At 41.2% G+C, this 22,495-nt stretch overlaps 1 protein-coding gene across 2 annotated transcripts in view; it reads left to right on the top strand.

Annotated features, from left to right (window-relative positions):
* The window catches only part of vps50 (VPS50 subunit of EARP/GARPII complex), a 239,731-nt gene that overhangs the window by 190,639 nt on the left and 26,597 nt on the right, over positions 1 to 22,495 (top strand). For both annotated transcript variants that reach the window (XM_029734820.1, XM_029734819.1), the window contains exon 23: positions 21,561 to 21,715. In XM_029734820.1, the coding sequence (XP_029590680.1) occupies positions 21,561 to 21,715 (155 nt within the window). The remainder of the gene's footprint in view (positions 1 to 21,560; positions 21,716 to 22,495) is intronic.

Raw genomic sequence — 22,495 nt, 5'->3', positions numbered from 1 at the left:
ATATCGGTTTGTGTCAACTCTGATCACTAAGTTTTCTATGTTAGTGCTGTAGAATACTGTAGGCTCAGTAAGGACATGAGGATACAACCCTCTGTGGCCACAAATTCATGTTCATAATCCACTCCTACTCATAACGGCCGTGTCTGAAATCTGGCTAGCATTCTACTTTCTAAAACTGTATACTGTGTACTACATACTATTTACAATGTACTGTTTAGTAAAAATGAATGCAGTAGGCAACGAATAACAGCAATACTACTCATTCATACTGAGAAGCGATCATCTAATTGCGATGATTTCCACCGTCCATTCATTTTGGTACAGCGTGTCCCCTCAGCTGATTATCAGCTCTTGTCAGACATACATGGGTCTCGAAATATGATTCTCTACTTCAATAGTGTGCAGCAAATTTTACTAGATGAAAAGCCAAATGAATCCAGGCATTTAAAGCAGAGTTAGGTAGGTTACTTTCTAAATGTAATCCGTTACAGTTACTAGTTACCTGTCCAAAATTGTAATCAGTGACGTAACTTTTGGATTACCCAAACTCAGTAACGTAATCTGATTATTCAGTTACTTTTAGATTACTTTCCCCTTAAGAGGCATTAGATGAAGACAAAAAGGTATGTTACCAACAGAATGACATCTATAGCAGGATAAATCAATGTTAAAGTTTACATAGCTGGCCATGTATGGATGTTACATTTTACTTTATGGGTTGGTTATGTAGGCTTCTTCTAACCCATCGCTTTCTACTACATAGAATAATACGATTAAATGATATCTTTACATTAAAAACCGAAGTCCATCAGAATTCCAGTCATTCCAATAAATGTTATACCCCTTGATCTTCAAGAACAGGACTTAGAAATATGGAAGTATAGATTATCCAAATTGTTTTACCTGAGCATAACCTCAAAACGAAGGATTTATTAGATTAGCCAGCCCTACTCTGTTGTTAAATGGTTTTGTTGTCATGGAGGACTGATTGGGCTCATTGATTCGAGTTGAAAAATTAATTCTGTCTTCATGTAATGGCATGCTTTGAGCACTACTGAAAAGTGCTATTTACTAGTGAAAAATGAATGCCATATGCTGCATTTGCTATAGGCCTATTGTTTACCTTTTTGTTGGTGAGATCTTCATAATATGCAGCTGTTTAACAATAACAAAATGGTCGCCCCGCCTCTGTTTAGGTAAAAAGCTGAGGGATGGGCCTGGAGAAATATAACCACTCAAATTCATAGACAGAGCTATGGATGCAAGAATATCAAAATTATTGTTTTAACCATGTTATGAGGATATACAGTGTTTGTTTACACTTACAATGTTTACAAACATTGGAGGAAAACAAGCTTATATTTTGGGTTCTCAACAGTTGATTTTTTATGGAATATCTACATAGGCGTACAGAGGCCCGTTATCAGCAACCATCACTCCTCTGTTCCAATGGCACGTTGTGTTAGCTAATCCAAGTTTATCATTTTAAAAGGCAAATTGATCATTAGAAAACCCTTTTGCAATTATGTTAGCACAGCTGAAAACTGTTGTCCTGATTAAAGAATCAATAAAACTGGCCTTCTTTAGACTAGTTAAGTATCTGGAGCATCAGCATTTGTGGGTACGATTACAGGCTCAAAATGTCCAGAAACAAAGTACTTTCTTCTGAAACTCGTCAGTCTACTCTTGTTCTGAGAAATTAAGGCTATTCCATGCGAGAAATTGCCAAGAAACTGAAGATCTCGTACAACACTGTGTACTACTCCCTTCACAGAGCAGGTGCATATTGAAGAAGAACTTGGAAGAACTGTTGGAAGAACTGTCCACATTTAGCCTACTTTTTTTGGGGGGGGCACTTTAGTTGTGATATGGGCTAGGCTACATGAAGTGTGACACTATGATTTGAGAAAGTAAAAAAATAAAGGTATGCACTTTTTCCTGCCTAATGCACACAAGCTGGGCATCATTCACAAGCTGGGCATCATTCACAAGTGAAAATACATCCTTCAGAAGTGCAAATGCGTCCTTCCCAAGTGAAAATGCGTCCTCCACAAGTGAAAATGCGTCCTTCACAAGTGAAAATGCGTCTTTCACAAGTGAAAATACATCCTTCTCAAGTGAAAATGCGTCCTTCTCAAGTGAAAATGCGTCCTTCACAAGTGAAAATGCGTCCTCCACAAGTGAAAATGCGTCCTTCACAAGTGAAAATGTGTTCTTCACAAGTGAAAATGCGTCCTCCACAAGTGAAAATGCGTCCTTCACAAGTGAAAATGCGTCTTTCACAAGTGAAAATACATCCTTCTCAAGTGAAAATGCGTCCTTCACAATTGAAAATGCGTCCTTCACAAGTGAAAATGCGTCCTCCACAAGTGAAAATGCGTCCTTCACAAGTGAAAATGCGTCCTCCACAAGTGAAAATGCGTCCTTCACAAGTGATAGTCTGATGGGTGACAATATTAGCCTATTCTTAGTTTAATGTTGTCTTTACATGTACTAAATAATATATGTGTGATATTAGTTTTGATTTAGAATGGACTGTTATCATGCCCCTGTCTCACCTATGCACTTAAAAAATGGAGGATGCTTTTTCTATAGTTTATTTTCATGCCAGCCAGGTAGGCTATACTCCTGCTGTTAAGCAAAGCAATGTGTTTAATATTAGGAGTGGCAGGTAGCCTAGTGGTTAGAGCAGACTAGTAACCAAAAGGTTGCAAGATCGAATCCCCGAGCTGACAAGGTAAAAATCTGTCGTTCTGCCCCTGAACAAGGCAGTTAACCCACTGTTCCTAGGTCGTCATTGTAAATAAGAATTTGTTCTTATTAACTGACCTGCCTAGTTTAAATAAAGGTATACATATAGGGGAAGTTGATAAATATAGTACATCTAGCCTATAGAAAGCTGATGGGATCCTCTTTTTAGAATAGGTCATCACTCTGTTTTCTCATGCAATTGCATAGCCTATAGAAATGATCCGCATCATGAGCTCATGGGCTCTCATGAAGTGTTTGATTAGATTTTTGAAAACATTTGCATTGATGTTGGTGATTAGAGGGACAATGGTACCCAGCATTCTAAGCATTTAGCAATACTAATGAGCATCAGAGCTTGGAGAAGCCTAGTTACCATTACTTAATGGTCATGTGGAATTTGACTGCGGTGTGGCAGTTATACGGTCACCGTAACAACCCTGATCAGAACAGCGTTAGTGGTGCTGTGATTTCTCAGTAAAGTGACATCAGGTTAACCAGTGAATTAGTGTGGAGATGTTGACACCACTTCAGTGACTCATTACAGTTGAGTTTAATGGGTTTTCTTATAAGGTTGCTCAAAATGTCAGTCAGAAGTGGTTATTTGTCAAAAATGTGCTTACCATGAAGACATAGAAACTGCTCAGACACTTTTTTCAAATGCGCTGTCTTCCTTACTTTGAGTTATTGATATGGACCTGAATGTTCTGCTACTATGAAATCAGTATAATTCAAAACAGATTCTACCCCTTGAAGTGTATTCTCCCAGTGAAAGACCTATGGGTCTCCTCCTGAGATTCAGTCTCTCTTGAAATGATTCATTACCTCGAGCACCACTTTGATTCTACAACCGACATATAATTAAAGTGTGGTGCGTTCACAATGAAATTGATTATAATTTTTCTCTCTTCCATCCTCCCTTTTGCCCTTTTATAACTTGCGCTCAGATAAAACTGAGCATTCAATAGACTCCACAAAATAGGATTTTTTTCCCCACTGGTGTGCATTTTTAAAACATTTTTTTAAAATAAAGTACTCTGGAGAACTTTCAGTTTATTCAGTGACATACAATTGAGTCAGTACATGAGCATTTCTGTAGTGGAAGGGAAGCAGTATTGGATTAGGTATTGATTTAATTGGTCTGGACTAAAAACTGAACCCTGAGTGACTCAGCTTGCATTTGAAATAACTTAGCCTCATAGCTTTCACTCTTTATTTGGGGATTTTGTTATGGTTGAAAAATGAAGTAAGCTTTATGCAATCTTTTTGAGTGTGGACCCATCGCACCTTTTGTTCACAGGTTGTACGCATCAGCCAAACTTCTGGGAGAGCACGATGGTCCCCTTCTAATTTGTTGGTAAAATACAGTCATGTTTGTAAGGTGCACTAAGTGCAATCTCAAAGTTATTTCTGTTACACCAATACTTTATATAATGTATTTGAGCGTTTAACATACAGTAAGCTACTTCCAGCGGCAGGTAGCCTGGCGGGCAGGAGCATTGTGCCAGTAAAGATCTGTCATTCTGAGCCAGGCAATTAACAAACTGTTCCCCAGGCGCCGAAGACATGGATGTCGGTTAAGGCAGCCCTCCGCACCTCTCTGATTCAGAGGGGTTGGGTTAAATGCGGAAGACACATTTCAGTTGAATACATTCAGTTGGCCAACTGACTAGGTATCCCCTTTTTTTGTTTATATATACTGTACCTGAACAATGACTAAGGCTCATATGGTATACATAAGAAAACTTATTTGATCCATTTAATATAGTAACTGTTCTAGATCTCTTGAAATGTAAGACATGTAAGTGACTGTTCAAAGATGGTCTCTGAACCTCCTTCTGACGGCAGTCTGCGTCAATAACACTCTCCTGTGTACTATTTCGTAGCTTCTGTTTAAAAGCAGATTGCTTTTGATGCCGCTGTCTGTCTTTAGGCACCCTTTACGAGTGGCTGCGTCCTAGAAGAGGCACAGTATCACTGTGACATTAAAGTTATCCCTTAGGGTTGTCTGGTTCCTCTCTCCCTAATGCCCTTGTTTTCTCTCTACATAATGTTTACAATCTGGCATTCAAGCGGGCATCGTCCACTTTTTTGGAAAACATCCAAGGTATTTGGCTGAAGAAATGACACCACCATTACAATAATCACAAACAATGGAGTAAAACAAGCTTCTATTTTGTGCTTAATGGGGTAAGACCGTTGAACTAATCCCATAAGGCATTTATATGTTTTATAACAGTACCAGTCGAAAGTTTGGACACACATACTCATTCAAGCGTTTTTATTGTAGAATAATAGTGAAGATATCAAAACTAACACATGGAACACATGGAATCATGTAGTAACCAAAAAAGTGTTAAACAAATCTAAATATATTTAGAGATTCTTCAAATAGCCACCCTTTGTCTTGATGACAGCTTTGCACACTCTTGGCATTATCTCAACCAGTTTCATGAGGTAGTCACCTGGAATGCATTTCAATTAACAGGTGTGCCTTGTTAAAAGTTAATTTGTGGAATTTCTTTCCTAAATGCGTTTGAGCCAATCAGTTGTGTTGTGACAAGGTAGGGGTGGTATACAGAAGATAGCCCTATTTGGTAAAAGACCAAGTCCATATTATGGCAAGAACAGTTCAAATAAGCAAAGAGAAACAACAGTCCATCATTACTTCAAGACATGAAGGTCAGTCAATTCGGAAAATGTCAAGAACTTTGAAAGTTTCTTCATGTGCAGTTGCAAAAACCATCAAGCGCCGTCATGAAACTGGCTCTCATGAGGAACCCCACAGGAAAGGAAGACCAGAATTACCTCTGTTGCAGAGGATAAGTTCATTAGAGTTACCAGCCTCATAAATTGCAACCCAAATAAATGCTTCACAGAGTTCAAGTAACAGACACATCTCAACATCAACTGTTCACAGGAGACTGTGTGAATCAGGCCTTCATGGGCGAATGGCTGCAAAGAAACCACTACTAAAGGACACCAATAAGAAGAAGAGACTTGCTCGGGCCAAGAAACTGTCCTTTGAGTCAAATTTGAGATTTTTGGTTCCAACTGCTGTGTCTTTGTGAGACGCAGAGTTGGTGAACAGATTATCTCCGCATGTGTGGTTCCCACTGTGAAGTGTGGAGGAGGATGTGTGATGGTGTGGGGGTGCTTTAGACACTGTGATTTATTTAGAATTCAAGGCACACTTAACCAGCATGGCTACCACAGCATTCTGCAGAGATACTCCATCCTGTCTGGTTTACGCTTAGTGGGTCTGTCATTTGTTTTTCAACAGGACAATGACCCAACACACCTCCAGGCTTTGTAAGGGCTATGTGATGAAGGAGAGTGATGGAGTGCTGCATCAGATGACTTGATCTGGGATGAGTTGGGCCGCAGATTGAAATAAAAGCAGCCAACAAGTACGCAGCATATGTGGGAACTCCTTCAAGACTGTTGGAAAAGCATTCCAAGTGAAGCTGGTTGAGAGAATGCCAAGTGTGTGCAAATACCTGAGTTTTGGCGACTGTACAGCTGACTAGCGCTAGCTAATGCTACCTAGCTAATGCTAAGTATTGATATACACTGCTCAAAAAAATAAAGGGAACACTTAAACAACACAATGTAACTCCAAGTCAATCACACTTCTGTGAAATCAAACTGTCCACTTAGGAAGCAACACTGATTGACAATAAATTTCGCATGCTGTTGTGCAAATGGAATAGACAACAGGTGGAAATTATAGGCAATTAGCAAGACACCCCCAATAAAGGAGTGGTTCTGCAGGTGGGGACCACAGACCACTTCTCAGTTCCTATGCTTCCTGGCTGATGTTTTGGTCACTTTTGAATGCTGGCGGTGCTTTCACTCTAGTGGTAGCATGAGACGGAGTCTACAACCCACACAAGTGGCTCAGGTAGTGCAGCTCATCCAGGATGGCACATCAATGCGAGCTGTGGCAAGAAGGTTTGCTGTGTCTGTCAGCGTAGTGTCCAGAGCATGGAGGCGCTACCAGGAGACAGGCCAGTACATCAGGAGACGTGGAGGAGGCCGTAGGAGGGCAACAACCCAGCAGCAGGACCGCTACCTCCACCTTTGTGCAAGGAGGAGCAGGAGAAGCACTGCCAGAGCCCTGCAAAATGACCTCCAGCAGGCCACAAATGTGCATGTGTCTGCTCAAACGGTCAGAAACAGACTCCATGAGGGTGGTATGAGGGCCCGACGTCCACAGGTGGGGGTTGTGCTTACAGCCCAACACCGTGCAGGACGTTTGGCATTTGCCAGAGAACACCAAGATTGGCAAATTCGCCACTGGTGCCCTGTGCTCTTCACAGATGAAAGCAGGTTCACACTGAGCACATGTGACAGACGTGACAGAGTCTGGAGACGCCGTGGAGAACGTTCTGCTGCCTGCAACATCCTCTAGCATGACTGGTTTGGCGGTGGGTCAGTCATGGTGTGGGGTGGCATTTCTTTGGGGGGCCGCACAGCCCTCCATGTGCTCGCCAGAGGTAGCCTGACTGCCATTAGGTACCGAGATGAGATCCTCAGACCCCTTGTGAGACCATATGCTGGTGCGGTTGGCCCTGGGTTCCTCCTAATGCAAGACAATGCTAGACCTCATGTGGCTGGAGTGTGTCAGCATTTCCTGCAAGAGGAAGGCATTGATGCTATGGACTGGCCCGCCCGTTCCCCAGACCTGAATCCAATTGAGCACATCTGGGACATCATGTCTCGCTCCATCCACCAACGCCACGTTGCACCACAGACTGTCCAGGAGTTGGCGGATGCTTTAGTCCTGGTCTGGGAGGAGATCCCTCAGGAGACCATCCACCACCTCATCAGGAGCATGCCCAGGCGTTGTAGGGAAGTCATACAGGCACGTGGAGGCCACACACACTACTGAGCCTCATTTTGACTTGTTTTAAGGACATTACATCAAAGTTGGATCAGCCTGTAGTGTGGTTTTCCACTTTAATTTTGAGTGTGACTCCAAATCCAGACCTCCATGGGTTGATAAATTGGATTTCCATTGATTATTTTTGTGTGATTTTGTTGTCAGCACATTCAACTATGTAAAGAAAAAAGTATTTAATAAGATTATTTCTTTCATTCAGATCTAGGATGTGTTGTTTAAGTGTTCCCTTTATTTTTTTGAGCAGTATATTATCGCCCAAAATAATATTGTGAAATCTAACTATCTATTTTTTGTCCACCATCACTAATGAGCTGTACTTTTGTCTCTTTAAGCATCTGTTGAACTTAAGCGATTCATTCTTCAGAGGATATGCTTTTAGATATTGAATTATTCTTGCTGTGAGCGCCTCTGTTTTTAGCTACCGTTATAGGATTCCAACACCGGTTTGACAGCTGGTTTGTCGCTTTTTATTGAATCTTCATTTCCCTCCTCTTGGATGCTCTGCTCCGTTTTGATGGAAGCTATAAATCACATATCTGTGTCATAATGGAATGGATGCAAAGCGTTCGCAAGCACTAACACATTGGTTCAGCCTATATATTTATTCAACAATCACAACTCAGGTTGTCTTTTGTGGATTCACCCCGACTTTAGAAATGTTTCAGATTACCCTTTTTAATCAAATCACCCAAACAATATCTCAACCATTGTGCATCTTGCATAATTGCACAGGCTTATGCAGGTTGAATGAACGCCTTCTGAGGGAACAGCAAGTGGAATTGCAACGCAGTGTTGTGTTAGCGTGTGTCTGGATAAACAGATTAGCAACTAGGATTAATATGTAGCAGACTTTGTGACGCTACAGTATAACTGCTCTGGCAAATGACTTTAACATTTAGGCTACTACTGTAGTCTACAGTTATTCCAATCTCCGCAAGAGTGCACTCTCATGGACAACGCACATTAAGTTGACTTGGTACCTCGAGAAATAAACAGAAATATCCATAATAATATGGTCTGTAAACTTCCTTATGGCCAATAACACAGTAGATCAAGCCGAGACCAATAGTTGCCAAAAGAGGTAAGGTAATGTAATGTACATAAGGCCCTACAGTAGATGTACAGCCTCATCCAGGCCATTTTTGGATGTCTCTCAAACAGTAGAGTAATTGTGTAGCGGTATTAAGAAAGATGTTGGTTCTGGCGCCAAGCAGGTATTAACCCTGACGAAAGGAAGAGAGTAGGATAGATGGAGTACTGCTACCAGACACACACATCAGCAGAGGAGACGGCCTAGAGTTCCTTTGAACACAAACCAGTCTGGCAGGGCAATAATAGTCCAGCGACACAAAACATCAAAGGGTGCGCAGTGCAAAAAAGAGAAAGTCTGCTGCAGTGTGTAAAGCAATGGAGAGGGAAATGAGTGAGAGAGAGAGGGGGTCTTAGCTGTTGACTTCAGGCTCGTTTGTCTGTGCAATTCAACTGTTGGTTTGATTGTCAAAGCATTGCAACACTGTTGCTACTAATCCATGCAATCAATGACAGGAGCGGTCCCATTAGATTCCAAACAGGACCTAGAGCGTCGATTTAAAAACGTTACAAACTAATCACGCTGAAAATAAACAAGACTTCTGCAAGGAGTAGCACACACGGTCAAAACTGCCGCGCCAACCGAGTCCTCTCACAAAGAGCCAGAATGGCCATATTAATTTCCTCCTTCCTGACTGCCGACGTGCTCTTGAAGTGGCAGCGCAGGTGAAGGGTCTGTGTAGGATTTCGCCACAATGGAAACTACTACTCCGGATAAGTATATTTCTTTATTTAACCTTTATTTAACTAGGCAATGATGCCCTACACCGGCCAAACCCAGACGACGCAGGGCCAGTTGTGCGCCTCCCTATGGGACTCCCAATCACGCCCGGTTGTGATACAGCCTGGATGTGAACCAAGGTGTCTGTGGTGACGCCTCAAGCATTGAGATGCAGTGTCTTAGACCGCTGCGCCACTCGGGAGCCAAAATATCAGATGCTCTACGAAAGTCTGTTCCCCCCAGTTTTCTGGCAAGAGAGAGCCTGATACACTAACGGAATAAAACTATGTGGAGAATGTCTCAGGGATGGGGAGAAGTGGAGGATCCCTAAAAACTTAAGGCCATATATTTGTTCTGTGGAACCATGTAGAATCTAGCCATTTAACAGCGTTGGACCAGTAACCGAAGGTCGCTGGTTCAAATCCCTGAGCCGGCAAGGTGGAAAATCTACCGTTCTGCCCTTGAACAAGGCAGTTAACCTGCTTTGCTGTCTAGTCAAAAAGAGTATGACATTTTTGCCGCCCGGAGCATTGAATTCAATATCAAGGGAAGCTAGCTAGCATTTGGCCTCTTGATCAAAAAATTATAAAAGAATAACCAATCAGCGTTGAGCTAAAATTAGTGAGCTCAACTGTGAATGGTCCTGGCGTGCCAAAACAAAGTGTCAAGGGAAGCCAGTTAGGATTTGGCTTCACACCAATCGCATCAAAAGCAAAACATCATTGACAGAAAAAACATGAATTGTTGCATCTGGTTGTGTCGTTGTCCTGCAGTAGCTACCTAAAATCTTACCTTTTATTAGCCATGGAGGAAGATGGGGATTTGGACTTGGTTGTAATGGTGATTCTGAGCCAACCATGAATTCATACATTGTGACCGTGGCCTGAGTTCAGAATCTAGCTAGAAGTAGTAGGCTAACTCGCTAGCTAGCTGGCTCATTGTTGCCCATGAAAGTAAGTTAAGCTAGTTAGCAGGCCTTTTAGTCAGGTAGCCTAGTCTAGGAAAACAAAAAGAAAAACCGTGTAGACTACTGTATAACAGAGTCATAGACCGTTTTGGCAACATGAAAGACAGGAGAGTGGTATTGGCGTTCCTCTCCAAGAAGGGAAAGGGGATACCTTGTCAGTTTTACAACTGAATGCATTCAACGGAATCAGAGGGCTGCGGGGGACTGCCTTAATCGGCATCCACGCCATCGGCGCTTGAGGAGCAGTTGTTGTTGGGGGTTGCTCGGGGCAGACTGACAGATTTTTACCTTGTCGGCTCGGGATTCGTTCCTACCCGCCAGGCTACATTTTTTTTCTACTTGCCCACACACAGACACACACACAGCCAGACAGACGGCAGTCAGTACCATGGAAAGCCACATGATATTTGGTTAGACTAAATCCCTTTTGGAATTTTGTTGTCACTATTAGTCTAAGCAGAGGTGATTTGATGATGTTGAGATAGTGCTGCAATGACGTTAGTTGTCACTATTAGTCTCAGCAGAGGTGATTTGATGATGTTGAAATGGTGATGGAATGACGTTAGTTGTCACTTAGTCTCAGCAGAGGTGATTTGATGATGCTGGAATGACGTTAGTGGAGGCTGCTCTGGTTTTCTGCGACTTCCGGGAACTCTGTAGTTCCTAATCAATACCAGACAGATGTTGCTCTCTGGTTTTGTGATGAAAAAAACGTGTTTGTGGTTGAATTTATTCTGCCGCTGTGTTGCTATTATCTTCCTGTTGTGTCTGCCTTATATATCACAGTGGCGTATGAACTAACGGGTTATAGAGCAGCAAACAACGCAATTATCACACACAGGTTGTAAAAATGCTTTTTTTCCCTGGCTTGGCTTCCCCAGGGATTTTACTCACTCACCGCTACTGTACAGTATGTGGCCTTTGTCAGACTTGGCTGATCAGAACATTGAAAGGCGTTTGTTCTCTTCCATGGGACACCACCATTCTGTGCCTGGATTTCCCTGATAAAGCTCTGAATTCCAGAAACTGGAGTGTTTTGTCTACTGAGGGGCCAGGAACCTATGATGATGTTAATGTGAATCATTACTTACTGCTGTCGGTTTAAGAACAACGCAATCAAGTAGGGAAGTTTAAAATTCTTCATTTATTAAAACAAATAAATAACTAAAAGACTAAACCTTTAATACAATTATCTTTTGTTTTTGTTGTGGAAATAGAACTAAATAAGATTTCAGTCTGCATGTACCTGATTAGTGTGTATCCAGCTGTGAATTCCTTTAAAGCAAGCTGTTTTCTCAACAAGTATCTTCTTGATTTTATAGATTTTTTTCTGGCATGTTATCCGTGTAGGCCCTACGGTTACTGTAAATATTCAAGATGCCCAAAGGCCCCGGTAGACGATTTATGTTAATGTTGTTTAATCTATTCAACAGCTAATGCATGTCCTTTTGAGCATGTAATAGTCATTTATTACGAATACATATTTAATGGATTGACAACAGCATGTATTATACTGTAGCAAAGATTGGGATATTAAAGTGAAAAAATTATTAACTTAAGAGTCACTTATTCACGTCAAGTTTTTACCATAGCAGGTCGTTTTTTAATTCATGGGCTACAGTGTGAATCCCAAAACTTCCCATCATTAGGAAAAATATTCTGTACCTTTTCCATCAAAAACTGGAATTAAAACAAGGTAAGAGTTACGAACTGTTCTCTATTTTTATGGAGATCGTCAGGATTTTCATACCGTGTTAAATCCACAGGAGGAAACCATGTGGAGTTATGAGCAATGTGAAGAGAAACCTATTTTCTTTGTAGTCTTCAGGGGAACATTTTATTTTCTTTGATTAAAGTGATTGTTTATGCCTGTGAAGCATTAATAAAAGGACACAGCGTGCTCTTTTTGTTGATTTAAATAGGAAACATTGTATATACACCGTAAATACATTTGATCTTGAAGAAGTCATTGTTTTTTAAATACAGTGCCTTCAGAAAGTATTCATGCCTCTTGACTTATTCCATATTTTGTTGTAATTTTGTCATTCACCTACACACAATACCCCATAATGGCAAAGTGAAAACATATTTTTATTGAAAATGAAATACAGAAATATCTCATTTACGTAAGTATTCACACCCGAGTCAATACTTTGTAGAAACACCTTGGGCAGCGATTGCAGCTGTGAGTCTCTCAGAAATTTCCACACCTGGATTGTGCAACATTTGCCCATTTATTCTTTTCAAAACCATTTTCAGGTCTTGCCATAGATCTTCAAGTATATTTAAGTCAAAACTTTAACTGCAACTCAGGAACATTAACTGTCTTCTTGGTAACTTCTTGGTAAGCAACTCCAGTGTAGATTTGGCATTGTGTTTTAGGTTAATGTCCTGCTAAACTTAATCTCCCAGTGTCAGGTGGAAAGCAGACTGAACCAGCTTTTCCTCTAGGATGTTGCCTTTGCTTAGCTCCATTCCGTTTCTTTTTTATCATGAAACTCCCCAGTCCTTAAAACTTCTTGCAGATTAGTGGGACACTACCGTCCCATTTCGACAATTTCCGTTGAAATTGCAGAGCGCCAAATTCAAATTAAATTACTATAAATATTAAACTTTCATGAAATCACAAGTGCAATACATCAAAATAAAGCTTAACTTGTTGTTAATCCAGCCGCCGTGTCAGATTTCAAAAATGCTTTACGGCGAAAGCAAACCATGCGATTATCTGAGGACAGCGCCCAGCACACAAATGCATAACAAATCATTTTCAGCCAGGGAGTTGCGACACGAAAGTCAGAAATAGCGATATAATATATGCCTTACCTTTGAAGATCTTCTTCTGTTGGCACTCCAAAAGGTCCCAGTTACATTACAATTGGTCCTTTTGTTCGATAATGTCCTTCTTTATATCCATAAAAACTCAGTTTAGCTGGTGCGCTTCAGTCAATAATCCACTCGGTTTCCCTCCTTCAAAATGCATACAAAATGAATCCCAAACGTTACCAATAAACTTATCCAAACAAGTCAATCAACGTTTATAATCAAACAATAGGTACCCTAATACGCAAATAGACGATCAAATTTAAGACGGAGAATCATTATTGTCTTTACCGGAGAAAAATATCAAAGAACGCCCTCTCATTCACGCGCTTGGAAACACTACAGCCAAAATAGGAGCCACCTAAGAAAAACTACAATTTCGGGCAAATCTTTCCAAAAACCAGCCTGAAACTCTTTCTAAAGACTGTTGACATCTAGTGGAAGCCCTAGGATCTGCAATCAGTCACGATTTCGCCCTATAAAAGTGCCAGCCATTGAAATCAGTGGTAGGACGAAAAAAAATGTTTGGGGGATGGTTTGTCCTCGGGCTTTCGCCTGCCATTTCAGTTCTGTTATACTCACAGACAATATTTTAACAGTTTTAAAAACTTTAGAGTGTTTTCTATCCAAATCTTCCAATTATATGCATATCCTAGCTTCTGGGCCTGAGTAGCAGGCAGTTTACTTTGGGCACGCTTTTCATCCGGACGTCAAAATACCGCCCCCTATCCCAAAGAAGTTAAAGATTATAAGCATACCCATAACATGATGCAGCCACCACTATCCTTGAAAATATGGAGAGTGGTACTCCGTGATGTCTTGTATTAGATTTGCTCCAAACATAATACTTTGTATTCAGAACTAAAAGTGAATTGCTTTGCCAAGAACGTTTATAGAGCTGTAATCTTCCGAATAAACTCTTAAAATACTTAGTAATATTTTACATCGATAGCAGTCAATATTAACCCTTATCTTATTTTCAGTCTCATAATGAAAGTTGTAAATTCTTGGCTATCTTCACGAACCCTGGCTAACAAGTTGAATCAGCAATACAAAATTGGGTTTAATAATTTATTTACTAAATACCTAAACTTATCACACAGAATTACAAATTATGTCATACAGAAAACGTCCCGGTGGACGGAACCTGGTTACACAAAGGAAAGGGGGGTTGGGCTTGAATGAAAGAGCGGGATGACTTAGGAACCACAAACAGCAGCTATGCTATCGTAAATACATTATCTTATGCATTCTAAATTACCGCCCATTTGGAAAAGGAAAATGCAATAAATATTTACTCTGAGCTGCGCTTCGGTAGATTGGTCGTAGATGCTGGCCGGGTTGGCCAACAGATCTTCCTGTAAACTCTTAAGAATGTCTCTGGTGGTAAATTGGATACGTGGTGGTATCTTCGTCTGTTTGTTAGACTGGATCCGTCGTCCGTCCTTTCCTAGCCCACGTCGACAGCGGCAGCTGCTAACTCAACGGCTAGGAAGTATCACTTCTGTAGTGAATAAGCTCAAAGTTCATACCATTCGCCACCGAAGCTCACGCCGAGGTTGGCTTACTTGACATGTGTGTCCTTCTAACGTAGAGGCTGCAGACCTCACGTACTGGAACTACCTGGTTATCTTTTCGTCAAAGGCTTATATAGTGGAGAGGGGGGAAGGATGTGTTTCATCGTTTATAACCCCTCCTCTTCACAGGGGTGGGCCACTGATCAAGCAGGGCACTTTTTTCTTATGAAAACCCAATTCTCTCATTTGGAAGCTAAAATTACATTTAATCTCCTAACAAACAATTTCAATATCAAACATTTCAATTGCATAACAATTCCATGTGACTCTGATAACTAGAGGGTGTATACTTTCCCAGGTACAGTTTATGTCGTCCTGTCATCAGTCATAATGTCACAGATAACAATGAACTGACATCCATACTCATTACGTTATCAAGCATATTTCCAACTGGTTTTATTACCAAAATATGGTTCCTTTCCCCATTTGTTTGATGTTCCCAGACTCTCTATATTTAACAGGACAGCAGTCCTTCAGTAGGGTCAGTAAGAGAGGGGAAGGGAGAAAGGTATTTATGGGGGGGGGTCATAAACCTTACCCACAGGCCAACGTCATGACACAGGCTTCTTTCTTTTCAATCTGTCATTTAGGTTAGTATTGTGGCGTAACTACAATGTTGTTGATCCATCCTCAGTTTTCTCCTATCACAGCCTTTAGACTCTAACTGTGTTAAAGTCACCATTGGCCTTATTTTGAAATCCCTGAGCGGTTTCCTTCCTCTCTGGAAAATTAGTTAGGAAGGATGCCTGTATCTTTGTAGTGACTGGGTGCATTGATACACCATCCAAAGTGGTAATTAATAACTTCACCATGCTCAAAGGGATATTCAATGTCTGTTTTTTTATTTCTACCAATAGGTGCCCTCCTTTGCAAGGCATTGGAAAACCTCCCCGCTTTGTGGTTGAATCTGTGTTTTGAAATTCAATGCTTGACTGAGGGACCTTACAGATAATTGTATGTGTGGGGTACAATGATGATGCAGTCATTCAAAAATCATGTTAAACACTTATTGCACACAGAGTGGGTCCATGTAACTTATTATGTGACTTTTTAAGCACAGTTTTACTTCTGAACTTATATATGCTTGTCATAACAGAGGGGTTAAATACTTATTGAGTCATGACATTTCAGCTTTTCATTTTTAATAAAATGTTTCCACTTTGACATCATGGGGTATTGTGTGTAGGCCAGTTACCATTTTTTATTTTTTATTTAATCCATTTTAAATTCAGGCTGTAACACAACAAAATGTGGAAAAGTCAAGGGGTGTGAATACTTTCTGAAGGCCCTGTACTTTGACCTAATGGCTTTAATCGGTCTGTTGTGATGGACTGATAGATTACTTTGCTTCCAGAGCAAGACAGCTTTGAAAAGCTTGACAAGATTTAAAAAATCAAATGCCAAAAAGTCTCAGTTGAGACCAAATCGATATTTCTTGTTTGCGTTCCGCAAAGAGAGGGTAAACGGTTTGGTCCTAGGTTTGGGGTAGTTGTCAGTTTCTTAATTACTTTTACTTTAGGGCTTATTTCATCATGAGTCATGTTCGGACAGAATAGTGTGAGGCTAATTGGTTTTCTAGATAAACTACACCAGTGCAGGATGTTAATCATGTTTATGCTGCAGAAAGGACCCATGATGCAGTTTACTGAACATCATTTCGTGGTTTTACTCCTTGAAGGTATTGCTCACCCAAATTAATAACTTGCATCATCTAATGGTTCCCTAGACAGGAGTAGGTGGGATTTGGAAAGTTAGCATCCAAAGACATCAAACTGGTATTTGACTCACAACCCTGGGAAGACTGCAAGTGACCGAGCATTCTACCATTGTCCCATTACAAAGCATCAGTTTAATGTTTTTGACATCTCGTTATGTCGAGAGGTGGCTACCACAAGGAGCTACACGCTGTGGGTACAGATCTAAGATCAGATTCCCCTCCCCCAGTTCGACCTTAATTTACTGGGGAAAATGCAAAACCTAAGATCACCATCGAGGGGCAACTTCACCCTACCCCGAACTTCATCTAAATGGTCATATTCCCTCTGCAGTGATATGAACATCCTAATCTGTTTAATGCTGCATGTTGAATGCCAAAACATTCTCTGATTCTTTGATCTGACTCTTTGACATCCTTTAAACCTGCCCCTCTTATCATTGATTAAGGGTTTCTAAGGTAACTCACAGAACTCTTTATTGGTAATTAATTAGTCTCTAGTAGGCCCCGAAGTGGCTATTTCCTACCAATTAAAAGCCCATGCATGATTCATCATTTCTAATTAGCTACTTAACCAATGAATTAAAGGAAATTTAGCCATTTATGAGAAATGAATGTTGTTTAATTTCACATTTTACGTAATTCTTGAATGTTTCAATGTTTAGACTGATTCATATAGAGCTTGCCTTGCTACTTGATAGCAGTTCCTCATAATTAGAATTGCAAAATTCCAGTAAATTCCCAGGTTTTCCCGATATCCCGGTTGGAATATTCTCAGAATCCGGAAGGAATAAGCAGAATATCCGGGATCCTGTAGTCAGGATTGCTGGAAAACATGGGACTTTTGGGGAAAGTTACTGGACGGTTGCTATTTAGTATTAGGTAACCTGAGATAACAGGGTTGTTCTCCCCAGGAGAGTATGTTATGTGTGTTATGTATGTTATGTATGTTATTTATGTATGTATGTATGTATGTATGTATGTATGTTATGTATGTATGTTAGACAGGTTTAATGGCTTTCCATTACCCACTGCATGTGATTGCTATTGATTTGGCCCTGCTGCTCTGCTTCTGTTGTTTTTGGGATATATATATATATATATATATATATATATATATATATATATATATATATATATATATATATATATATATATATACACAAAACTTGACAACCCGCATGATCCATTGTCAGGCCCAGATGGACCTTTATGAAAGATATTGTGATTTTTCTGCCTTCTGTAGAGAATTCTAATGACTTCTACTGTTTGGATTATATTGCGTTGTGATTAATGGATGTGGCCCATGGGACCGGCTGAATTTCTTCTGTATTTCACAAATAAAGAAAAGACAGAGAAGTGTGTGTGAGAGTGAAATGTGCTGGAACATGTCAAATAGTAGCAGAATCAATACAGACTATTCTAGAATACCGCTGAGAGCTTACTTTCTTTCTACTGTTAAAAATAGGCGGAGTGATTTCCATAAGACTACATAATATTGCATACATCAGAGATTGAGTGAGAGCGGGAGTTTCTATCCCAGTGGATCAAAAGGAGAAAGATGAGAAGGATGTTTCTTGACTTCTTGACCTTTCTTGCTTTTATCTGTTTAATGCAATATGAGGTCAGAAAGAACTCTAGTATATAATCACATTTTATTTGTTACATGCGCCGAATACAACTGGTGTAGACTTTTGCGTGAAATGCTTACATACAAGCCCTTAACCAACAATCCAGTTCAAGAAATGGAATTAAGAAAATATTTACTAAATAAACTAAAGCAAAAAATCTAGGTAACACAATAAAATAACAATAACATGCTACATACAGGGGGTACCGGTACCGAGTCAATGTGTAGGGGTACAGGTTAGTCGAGGTAATTAGTACATGTATGTAGGGGTAAATTGACTATGCATAGATAATAAACAGCGAGTAGCAGAACTGTGCCAATGTAAATAGTCCGTGTGGCCATTTGATTAATTGTTCAGCGGTTTTATAGCTTGGGGGTAGAAGCTGTTAAGGAGCCATTTGGACCTAGTCTTGGCGCTCTGGTACCACTTGCCATGCGATAGCACAGAGAGCAGTCTATGACTTGGGTGACTGGAGTCTTTGACAATTTTTTGAGCCTTCCTCTGATACCGCCTAGTATATAGGTCCTGGATGGCAGGAAGCTTGGACCCAGTGATGTACTGGGTTGTTCGCACTACCCTCTGTAGTGCCTTATGGCCGGATGCCGAGCAGTTGCCATACCAGGCGGTGATGCAACCGGTCAGGATGCTTTCGATGGTGCAGCTGTAGATTTTTTTTCAGGATCTGGAGACCCATGCCAAATCTTTTCAGTCTTGAGGGGGGAAAGACAATGTTGTGCCCTCCTCACAACTTTGTTGGTGTGTTTGGACCATGACAGTTTGTTGGTGATGTGGACACCAAGGAACTTAAAGTTCTCGACCTGCTCCACTACAGCCCCGTCAATGTTAATGGGGGCCTGTTTGACCCTCCTTTTCCTGTAGTCCACAATCATCTCCTTTGTCTTGCGCACGTTGAGGGAGAGGTTGTTGTCGTGGCACCACACTGCCAGGTCTCTGACCTCCCTATAGGCTGACTCATCGTTGTCGGTGATCAGGCCTACCACTGTTGTGTCGTCAGCAAACTTAATGATGGAGTTGGAGTCATGCTTGGCTACGCATTCGTGGATGAACAGGGAGTACAGCAGGGGACCGTGTTGAGGATCAGCATGACGGATGTGTTGTTACCTACCCTTACCACCTGGGGGCTGTAAGGGAAATCTGCCCTATGTTTATACAAGAGACCACAGGAAACTTCTTTGATTAGAGGTTAGTTTGTTTAATAAGGATCGCAAGCCGAATTGCAACCTGGAGTATACACTTACAGTAATTTGCAAGTGTAACACTCCCTTTTCCTTTTTATCCCCTACTGTGGATCACCCCGCCCAGGGTGATGTCCCTTAACTTTAATACCATATAAGATCATAATTAATAGTTGCTAATACAAAGATGTCTCTGCTAGGCGGAGTTCAGCTTATTGTTATTTTCAGTTAGTTTCCCAATCCTTCTTCCTCCTATTGCTATCATGTGCTAGCAGAAGTAAGACTGGAACATAATATCAACAGGAACTGAAAGTATAGTTTCAACACACAGACATCTGACTTTTGTACAGTTGATCTCTTCATTCACTTACAAAGTGTCTACCACTGATTCTTAATCTCAAGCTAAAGCAAAACATGAATCATTGTACTTTTGTAATTACTGGTAGAATCGCAATGTACAGGTATTATAAAATTCCTTTCAGGGCGGCACGTCAGGAAGTCCAGGATCCAGTTGCAGAAGGAGGTGTTTAGTCCAAAGGGTCCTTAGCTTGGGCCTGGTCTCGGAGAAACAGTATATCCTGTTTAGTCTCCCAGTCCCTGCTGCTGAAAAACATCCCCACCGCATGATGCCTTCACCATGCTTCACTGTAGTAATGGTACCAGGTTTCCTCCAGACGTGATGCTTGGCATTAATGCCAAATAGTTAAATATTGGTTTCATCAGACTAGAGAATCTTGTTTCTCATGGTCTGAGAGTCTTTAGGTGGCTGTCATGTGCCTTTTACTGAGGAGTGGCTTCCGTCTACCCACTGTACCACAAAGGCCTGATTGGTGAAGTGCTGCAGAGATGGTTGGCTTTCTGGAAGGTTCTCCCATCTCCACAGCGGAACTCTGGAGCTCTGTCAGAGTGACCATCGGGTTCTTGGTCACCTCCCTGACCAAGGCCCTTCTCCCCCGATTGCTCAGTTTGGCTGGGCGGCCAGCTCTAGGAAGAGTCTCGGTGGTTCCAAACCTCTTCCATTTAAGAATGATGGAGGCCATTGTGTTCTTGGGGACCTTCAAAGCTGCAGAAATATTTTGGTACCCTTCCCCAGATCTGTGCCTCGACACAATCCTTTCTCGTAGCTCTACGGACGATTCCATCGACCTCATGGCTTGGTTTTTGCTCTGACATGCACTGTCAACTGTGGGACCTTATATAGACAGGTGTCTGCCTGTCCAGTCAATTGAATTTACCACAGGTGGACTCCAAGTTGTAGAAACATCTCAAGGATGATCAATGGAAACAGGATGCACCTGAGCTCAATTTCGAGTCTCATATTAAAGGGTCTGAATACTTATGTAAATAAGGTATTTCTGTTTATTTTTAATACATTTGAAAAAATGTCTAAAAACCCTGTTTTCGCTCTGTCATTATGGGGTAGTGTGTGTAGATTAAATAATATCAATCAATTTTAGAATAAGACTGTAACGTAAAAGTCGAGGAGTACTTTCTGAATGCAATGTACATACAAAATACGCTAGACTCGGATAAGCATGCAGTTTATTAGGCTGCAGATGAAGTAAGTTCTGAAGAACTTCACAGGGTGGTGAAAGTGCACGGTGATGAACTTGACGCTCCTTTCCAGTAACATCGAGGGTCTTATTCTGGTGACATGATGATCGAAGCTTGGCTGCCATTTAACAAATAAAAAGAATTGAGCTCTTTTGTCCATAATAATCTCATAATGTAGGTAGCCCACCCACACTGTATCTGCGAGTGGTTGACTAGAGCCCATATACCAGGACCAGAATGGGCACATTCTCTATATAACGCAACATTTTTTGAGACAAAACCTTCAGTAGAGTTGAAAATGCAATGGAAACATTTTTATTCGATACATGGGAATTTAACCGCAAAAGTAATTTTTATGTGCATTATGTCATCACACAGCCTTTTATGTGCAACAAGTCTATTTGATGGAAACACATCTCCGGTGGGAAAATGTGCATAGGGTTTTTATGCTTATTTTAGAATATTTGCATGAAAATCTTTCGAAGTTGGATGGAAACCTAGCTACTGTGACTCCCTGGTCTGTCATCCAGATCATCTATCCTTCTGTCCCTATCGCTGTCCTTTCACAGCTAACTGGTCCCTGTCTCTGTTGGTCTGACTCTCTCGCTCTCTCTCCGTCTCTGTCCCCCTGTTATAGGAGTCTCTGGGGGAAGGCAGCGCCAGTGTGCACGGTGGTCCGGGGGAGGACAGGAAGGAGAAGGTGCCCAGCCCCCACCTCAGCCAGCTTGTGGTCCTGACAGCCAGCGAGACCCTCTACGGCCTGGCCCAGAGGGTGGTCGCCACAGAGTCACTGTCAGTAACTCATTCTTACCTCTCTATGGTCCTTTAGAAGTCCCCTCTTTATACTTGATCCCTCTGTGTACCTGTAACGGGTGGCTGACACTGAGTCACTATAATCCTGAGAGTATCATCTTCAAATCATATTTTTGCAGGAATCTCCTTGCGAATGATTTTGCCCAAGATTGTATCTCCGCCGGCCTGGGCAACCTGAGAAAATACCTGCATGCTAAATTGTCCAAACTTTTGACTAGTTTTGTGTATCTAATATATCTCATTGCTTAAATGTATGCATGAATAAGACCTTATCGATGCCCAGTCTTGGTCATGATATGGTTTCAGTCAGGTCATGTTAACCCTTTTCATTTGAAAGCAAACAGAACGAAACTGGGAGGGACCGCCCTGAATTTATCCATTACAAATTCCAGTTCTCGTTGCAAAATGTTTTCCTTTTGGAGTAAATGGTTTCTGTTGCGAAACGTTTTGCAACAGAATTGGCATAATGAATACATCCCAGTTTATACCTCTGTATGGTCCTTTAGAAGTCCATAGAGGGTGGTGGCCACAGAGTTACTTTAGGGTCAGGGTGACCGCTTTGCTCTTTGGAGACACTTTTATTGGATGCGATTACTAATACATTTAATGTTGGTAACATTAAACATGTTTGTTAGCTAATTAAAGTACGTGATTCAGTGCAGCTCTGTTGGTGAAACAGTAGGTAGTGTGCTGTCTGCCACAGAACTGTGTGTGTCCCTGCCCTCCCTTTGCCTCTCCTTCTCTCTGCAGCCATGAGAT

Source organism: Salmo trutta, chromosome 36, assembly GCF_901001165.1.
Source record: "Salmo trutta chromosome 36, fSalTru1.1, whole genome shotgun sequence".
Taxonomy (NCBI): Eukaryota; Metazoa; Chordata; class Actinopteri; order Salmoniformes; family Salmonidae; genus Salmo; species Salmo trutta.
The sequence above is the reverse complement of the archived record's forward strand: the minus strand, read 5'-3'. Positions and strand labels throughout refer to the sequence as shown.